This window comes from Nelumbo nucifera, chromosome 2 (genome assembly GCF_055504915.1).
Source record: "Nelumbo nucifera cultivar China Antique chromosome 2, China Antique-T2T, whole genome shotgun sequence".
NCBI lineage: Eukaryota > Viridiplantae > Streptophyta > Magnoliopsida > Proteales > Nelumbonaceae > Nelumbo > Nelumbo nucifera.
Window position 1 is genome coordinate 1810571 of NC_142650.1, and position 8730 is coordinate 1819300.

At 36.3% G+C, this 8730-nt stretch overlaps 1 protein-coding gene across 1 annotated transcript; it reads right to left on the reverse strand.

Annotated features, from left to right (window-relative positions):
* Positions 1-930: 930 nt before the first annotated feature.
* On the reverse strand, positions 931-2151 carry LOC104594498 (non-specific lipid-transfer protein 1-like). The gene is made up of 2 exons (XM_010254792.3): positions 1730-2151; positions 931-1151 (listed from the first exon to the last, which is right to left on the reverse strand). The coding sequence occupies exons 1-2, from the start codon at positions 2077-2079 to the stop codon at positions 1142-1144; spliced, it is 360 nt and encodes a 119-aa protein (XP_010253094.1). The 5' UTR covers positions 2080-2151; the 3' UTR covers positions 931-1141.
* Between the last annotated feature and the right edge of the window lie 6579 nt (positions 2152-8730).

Below are 8730 nucleotides of genomic sequence, written 5' to 3' on the forward strand. Positions count from 1 at the left end.
TCTTTAAAATTTGAAAAAAAAAAAATCTGTAACGATTCTTACCTTTCAGGCCATTTTTATGCGTTTAAGGTGGTGTTCGGTATCGTGGTTATCCACGATATATTGTTAACATTATTTTATTAATATTGTTAATTATTGTTAATATTATTTTATTAATCATTAATTATTAATATTAATAATTATTTTTTAATTATTATTACTAATTTTAGTTAATATTAATATCATTATTTGTTATTAAATATTATTATTATTATTTTTAGTACTATTAATTATTATTAATATTATTTTTATTAATTATTAAATTTTTTTATAATTTATTAATATTTTCTAGTACATATATTACTAAAAAATAAAATATTGTATTTTAATGATTAACGATATGTTATAGTTGAAATGCATGAAATCAATCACAAGATATGTACAGAGATGTGCCAAACCTTAAAAAATACGCATTAAGGATCAGTATACAATATTGGAGTATGATGTATTTTCGTCCACACTATATCACACCACCCAATTTCTCATCAACTTTACATAACACTCCCTAAATCCATTAAACATAAACGCGTTTACGCATTTCATTGATAGCCATTTTTATGAACCCGCAGCATATCCCAAAAGTTGCCATTATATGTTATTACCCCTTTTATTTTCGTAACTTGTGGGGGCCATCATAGAATCATTTAATAGTGCAATGCATACACGAATGCCATGTCACGTCAGAAATAAACCTATTCACGTGCGGTGCATATACGAATGCCACCCGACTTATGAACAGGTCTAGTCAGAAGTCAGAAGTGAGTGAGTTCCGTAATCCCTGCCTTCAAATTCAAATTCATTCCGGCCCAGGCACGTAGCCTAGCGCGCAGAAGGCTGAAAGACCGAAATTGCATTTGGAATCGGAAGAACCCGAAATGAAGAGAGAGAGAATAAAATATTAAAGAGTGGTGTGACTCTTTAATAAATATATAAAATATTATTTCGTACAACCACAACCACAACAATAAACACTACAGACACTACAAATGGAATGGGCAAAGGGCACTCGCTCGGGTGGGGCCCTCCAGCGTCTCAACGACGTCCATTTTATTCTCGTAATAACTCTACGTAGTAAATCTAAAACTTTCCATCAATTTCACCTTCACTTCACCCTGTAAAAAATTTACATATATGTCAGAACTCAGAAAACAAGTGAAATTTCCAATCAATAAAGACGCACAACTAAATATGAATTCAATGATGTAGCAAAGAAAACTAAATATGAATTCAATGATGTAGCAAAGAAAACTAAATATGAATTCGTGTAGCTACATAAATAGCAGTATAGCACTCACTCTACCACCACATATATATATATATATATATATGTCTGCTCCTGGAAGATATGTCGATTTCCAGACAACCAAAAAAATCGTTGCCTTTTAAATTAATAAATGGACTCATCTAATCGTGTCTCGTTTTGCTTACTATTCCTATTTTTTAGAATTTGATGTGATTGATGTTGACCAATCAATGGGAAACCTGCGATTAATTCTACGTGGGTTCTAATCTAATTATAAAGACGGGCCTAACATCACTTATTCACTATCTAATTAATGTAGTTGAGGGCAAACACCCCCTCGTCTCTCCCCTCCGAGTTACCCGTCACAACTCACGACTCACTAGAGAGAAAGAGAGAGAGAATTGTAGTTGTAGCCTTGTAGGTAGGTGTGTGAATGAAGAAGCATACTTGGAGCAGTCGGTGCTGGGGCTGATCTTGTAAGGGACGTTGACCCCACATTTGGCAGGGAGTGAGGAAGCCAGACCGGCTTGAATTGAAGGATTACTGACGGCTGCGGACTTCAAACAGTTGCAGGCGGTCTGACGATCCGGCGTGGTCTTTGCCGCACTGTTCAGAGACTTCACACCGCTGCAGCAGGCGGGTGGCACAGCCCCGCCTTTTTGCAGGTAATTCAGGCATGGTGCAATACTGCTAACTACCTGCCCACACGTTATGGCAGCCACCTCCTGATGAGGTGCAGCTATCACCATCACCGCTACAACAAGGCAGGCTACCTTCACAACTCCTGAGCTCGCCATCGCTGCTATACAATTACTGTCTTCCTCTTTCTACACTCACTCACTTACCTCTTGTAGACTCTGTGACTCCTAAGCCTTTCCAGCTAGTGTTTATATAGACTTCCCAAGTGAGGGAGAAACACACACAGGCACACAGCAATAAGATGGAGTAATGAAGTGATAGTTGGTGGTTGAGTGTAATTAAATGCTCTTGATGTTTACCTTATTTATATGGGATATATATATATATATTTTTTATTTTGTTTATAAAATTAGTAAATTAACCCCCTATCAGCTAGCTAACTGGAAGTGGAAACACAGAATTCCACTTCCACAGAATTCCGCTTTATATGGTACCGTTCACTTCACAGAGTCAGAGAGACACTGTCACAGTCACAGATGGATTTATCATTCATTCCCATAGATTCATGCATGTGTCTAACACAGAAGGAGGTTTATGTACTTAATTTGGGAGCTTCTTTTGAGTTTTAGCACAAGTTGTTTAATTTCCACTGCCCAAAAAGAAAGAGTGAAATGACCGCATCATTAATTAAGTTCTATTCAAGCTAGGCTGACTCGAGTGAAACCGGATTCAGTCGGTGCAAAGTCCATTAAAACAGTCATTATAGCCTTGCTTGAAACAGAAAATTACGGACAGATCCAATATAAATCTCTGAATTCCATTGTAAATTTATAAACATTCACAATGTCAAATATTGACATTTTATATATTAACATCAATTCCAAGCTGATATCTATCTTAACACTAGTTTGAGTCTAACAATTCTGACCGTCATTTTCCCATGTCTTCGACGCAAAAAAGGGCCTTGCACTCGATTCGAGTTTACGCGAACCATGATGCATTAATTTGTGAGAGCCTGAGAGGGATTGGTTCTGTTCTGTCGTCGGTGGGGATATTGCTGTATTTATCATAAACTTCCATTCAGTGTGTAATTTGTTACATGCATGCATGGGATTTATACATGTGTACGTAATAGGACATCTGTCCCCCCGCCAGACAACTCTATCAATGCTCCCTGATCAGAAAAGATTTCCTGCAACCCAATCAAATGTTACCACGCCAGTGTGTAATGTTCTAAACCACACACCAGTTTTTGTCTTTATGAAAAAGGTCTCTGGCTTGTTCTGGGACCATGTGGCCGTGTTCGTAAGAAATAGAGATAGCAAAACCCCATTCACACATCAGTATAAATATATTAAAATTGATTCGTTTTTACATTGATGACTTTTGTATTTTTGTCAAATGGGTTTTACATTAATCAATTTAAGTCGTAAATTTTATATTTACACACTTTGCTTTCATCTTGAATGCAATTAGCATGTCTTAACTTGCACAGCAAACAAACCCAGCCTCAAAGGAAAAACCATTCACTTATTTAATTAATACAGTTATACAGGGGGCCCAACAAGCATGGCGTTAGAGATTAATCAGTACCGCTGTCTTCTATCAAAACTAAATATTGGATGCTAAGTGTAAGTGGGTTTCGTGGAGAGGTGGCCAACTTTGAATTGAACAAAGCGGATGCTCCACCGTAATTATCAGGCATCCTAAATTTTTCCGGCCAACCCAACTACTTGCATTTAATGGACGGTGATGGTAGTAGTTGGGTAAGTAGAGTAGTGATGATAGTAGTGGACCTAGTGGTGGAGGATTTCAGACGAGAATTCCTGGAAGTATGAGCTTTTTGACTTATTGAGCAACCCTCGGTCTTTCCGTCCTTCCATTTTTTAAATAAAATTATAAAACCTTAGAAAGCTTTCTTTTTTTCTTGTTTTGAGAGAGAGGGGGTAGATAAACATGAAAGATCGGCAATTAATGTGGTGTGTGTGACTGGTGTCGTCTACGGTTCTAACTATATAACATTTCTTCTGGTTATAGCTTTTTTTTTCTTTTTCTTTTTAATTAAGCTACTATTTTCTTTCTGGTTATAGCTTGGCAATTGGCATCTATTGTTAGAAATATTGTCACCCCATCCTTAATATCGCTCATTAGATCAATTTAAATTTATATGGGTAGGTTGGGTTAGGTAAGGGGTTGAAATGAGTTAGCAGAGTTAATGTGAGTTGGGTCATGCTCATTTTGATTAATATTAAATGAATTGTTAAAACTTAATGGACTGGTGGTTTTTCATGGATCCCACCGCATATAATATATAAAACCTACCATATTTAACACCCAAATGTATGTAATTTTTGAACATCCGCCTACGGATATTTGCTCTTATTTGTTGGTGGATTATGTAGGAAGGGGTCACTACGTACACCCACACTTTATGTTTTGGGTTCTTGAGTTTAGTTCGTTTCAGTTAATCTTATGCATGACTCAAAATAGATGGTGAAAAAAAAAATACTCTATTCAGTAAAAATAGAAAAGAGTTTCTGCAGGTTATATCGATCCTTTTTAGGCTTTATTATATTTATAAATGGGTTTTCTTTTTTGAGCCATAAAAAGGCAAAATTCATTAATTTATACTCAGAAGATCAAACATGATCAGCAAAAGACCAGGAATGAAGAAGATGGAAAGGCATTAAAAACCATTTGGAGCAAAATAAATTGCTGATGAGATCGGTTGAGAGAAGGTAAACTGAGCACCGGCGGGAGTAGATCAGTTATATAAGGCCTTTGCAAATGACGTAAAAAAAGATAGAAAATGCCAAAATGAAAGAGTGCCGACCTGTCAACAAAAACACATTCCAACCCACTACCAATCTTGCACGGCACATTTTAAATACACCGAAACCAATGTTAACTTGAGGCTGAGGTGTTTTTTGAAAACATAAGTATTGCCAAGGCAAAGGCAAGGAAACCCCAATCCCGTGGCAATGCTAAACTTGAAATTCAAAAAACAAGAGATAGGCAAAATCAAAAACTTCTACCTTGAAAGCTAGCCCAATATGTCTTTAGTGGAGTTGAGCAAACGTTAAAGAAACCCAACATTAATGGGCTGATAATGGATTAATGGATGGGTTTTCATGGGCTCTACTTCTAGGAGCCTAACACTAGTATGGTTTTCATGGGGGCCGGCCGTATGTGTAATGCAGGGCAAATATTCATCATTCATACAACGTGCAGTTGATAAGTAAACTCACTCTCACGGTTTACTACCGTCGTTCACTTTCTGTTTGTATCATACCTGTAAAGTTTACCTCAATCTGGAGAGAAGGAGAGATCTAGAGTTATCACCCATCATAGTCTGTACTCTGTACTCTGTACTTATATGTCCAGAGTACAGACATTTATAAAAAAGGTCAACCTTGTACAAACCCAACCAATGGATACCGGCCCATACTGGGGGGAGAGACGAATTCGCATCTTCTAGTCCCTTGGCTTGGATTAAGCAAGTCGACAACATACTCCAGGCAGCCCAGCCCTTGTTGAAATAAAAAGTAACGGAGTCCAGGCTAACGGCTGTCTGGACTCCAAATAACATTTCAATGTAATTAAACGACAAGGATCTTTCATCCGCTGAGAGCTTTCGCTTCTTCTTTCTTTAAGGGGGCGTTCTTTATTGGGATTTTGAGAGGGTGAAATTGGTCAATGAGATTTTGGTTTCTATTGATCAAAAATTTTATGTTCTTTTTTCATATTTATGTAAGGGATTAGAGAAAGTTTATTTTCCTGTGTATTACTTACCCCCATCTCCTAAGTGGGTAAATAACTTTTCCACTTAAGGGGAAAGTTGCCAACACTTGAATGGGACAAAAATGTCTCTTTTAATAATGGATTTTTATGGCTAAAATGGTTATTGCCTTGTTTACATGAGAAATAAAAGAACATGGGTAAATGCATTTACCCGGGTAAGTGTTTCCTAGGAAAAACTTACTCAGGTAATTGCATTTACCTGGGTAAGCAACTTAACGAAAAGCGAACGGAGCCTAAAAGTTCATGTACAATTTATTTTATTTTAGGGTAAATTACAAAGACCCCCCCCCGATCTTATGGGGTTAGTGACAAAGACCCCTCCTATACTTTAATTTGCAACAAAGACCCCCTTCCCTTAATCATTAAGTCAAATTACGAAAAGTGTTAAATTACCAAAATACCCCTTTAAACTTTCTCTATTTTCTTTTTCTTGCCATTTTCTTTTAAAACCTAACCGACCCAAAAATACCTTAATTTTCACCGGAAAAGAAGCGGATCACATATGGGGACGTATTCCCGGTCTCTGATGAACTTGCAAATAAACCCATTTTACCCAAAGATGCTATTACAATGCAGTCTTGTAGAAAACCTGGTGCTTGGAGAGACCCAGAAAGGCAGTCCAACTGCTATGGTGCAATTGGCGCCGACCCAAAACGAGAGAGCTAGTGTAGTTAGTAAAGACAGTTGTGACATTGTGGGTATATGACATTAATACGGTATGGCCTTATGTAGAGAGATCATAATATTAAAGATTGGCGTGAAAGAATATCAAAATATAAGCAATAAAATTTCCACTATTAAATAATGGGAATTTGTAGTTAATCAACCAAAAGCTATGAAGCTTCCCCCATTCACTCTTCCTACTTTCAAATTCAAAGCAGTATAAAAAAGTATACGTTGACACCACTAACATCAATGGTGATCAGAGTGTGACTGTGGAAGACAATGATATATTCCTGGGGAACAATGTGATAACAGAGTTTGTTGTAAGACATGTAATGACCTCAGTTTTTTGAAGTCAAATACTGACATAGTCTATCACTAATTTGCGTTTCCTTATAAGAATTCAAATCCCTCAACCACCAACATCTGAGCAAAAGAAAATTTTCTGACCACTTATGCTTTTACATAGTTTATATAGGCATATGTAAAATTAAAGGAACAATATTTTGAATGCCATAGATCCCTTAGTGAAAAAACTCTAATTGTTGAGAACCACCAAGACAATTAGGAAAAAAAGAACACAATTCCAACAGTGAATAATCAACCCACATTTAATCTTCAATCTTAAATAGGTTATTTGCTAAGCTCCTGTTATGTTTTCTAGACCCTCGTTGCACTATATGAAAAGTTATAAAAGAGAAAAAATGATTAATTAATCAAACAAAATCAAAAGGGACAGAGATCAGCTCCTGGAATTAGCATAGCACTGTTCATACCGCCCTAGAGATTTTAATCGAGTTCTCAAATTCTATCTTCCAACGTTTTTCTCTGTTTTTGGATCTTTTTTCTTCCATCTAAAAGAACTTTTGATACTCATCACTGCAACCTGTTCCAACATGAGAAATTCCACCAAATACGAACAAAGATAATTTCATTTCAACTAAGCGTCTAAGCCATCTTTTCCCTTTTTCTGTAATAATTCATTTAATTAGGGGAAGGATGGAGGCTCAGACTGGTCACATTTCTGACCAAAGCAGTGGATAGAAAAAGACAGAGTCATCAAAAAATGGATCTTCATGGGGAGTATTCCAAACAGTGACTCAAGTAGGCTTAGGAAAGGGCATGACATTCTTGCAAATGAAGCAATTAAAGTTTGCTTTATCACTTAAGGCTGGAGCACGACACTATATAGGAAAATTTTCGTTGGTTTGTTTCAATTCTCTTCCTGTTTTGTTTTGTTTTGTTCTGTTCTGTTCGGCAATCTTTATCGTTGCCAGCGGTGTTTAGGGTTTTGTTTTTAGGTACTTCAAAATGGTCTGATCTGATGCTGAAGATAAATTGGAAAATAAATTGAAATCTTAATCAGATAAAGGATATTTATGATGAAACTTTGTAATAAGATGTTTATAGATATTTAAAAACCCATTAACCCTAATTTGCAATTCGATTAAAAATTTTCGTACCGACCAGTTACTGAATATGTACAAAATTAATTTGGCACCGACTTACATATGGGTTATGAGGGTACATCGCACCATTGGCCATGACAGACTCTTTTTTGTGACCGACCTATCGATAAACACAATGTCCCCACTGACTTCACATATGGATACTAGTGTTGGCATGGGACGAGCCGGCCAGGATGTAGTAGTCAATAGTCATGTACGTACGTGGTCCCTAGCCCATTAATGAACATGTGTAGTATGTCTATAGTCCGGCTCGAAGCGGATCCTGCGGCATGAACTAAGAATGTGATGGCAAACCCACAACTGACAGTTACTAATTGGACAGGACTGGTCCGATTATAATTGATTGTTTTACTTAATTGATACATACATGATATATATAATATTACAAAAAAAGATAGGTATTAATTATACGGTTAGATAAACTATTTTTTCTGGTTCTTGTATAGTGTTGTTTCTTGAAATGCACCAAACAGTTAAAAAATGAAAAAATATTTATTGTTGCTTAGGTGATAGATGCCTTTATGGGATAAAATGTTTATTAAACGGCCAAAACCAATAAACGTCTAAAGTGATGATTTTTAGATAAATTGTTTATTTGAAATAAACTCATCAATAATAAACATAAATAGAACTAAACACAAAATATGACTTACTAGTTTTGTTCAATAACTTCAATTCAATTTTGCCAGGTCCACCCAACCCACCGGCAGCTCCATACATGGACCCATTTGAATTAACAAATTGTATGTGGATGTGGGGATGTATCAATTTTAGGTATTTGTATATTAAATGGACAATCATGGTGAATATTTGAATCATTATGATACCAGAAAAACTTAGGCGGTGTTTAGCAAGTTTTTTCGTGTGGTCTTTTGG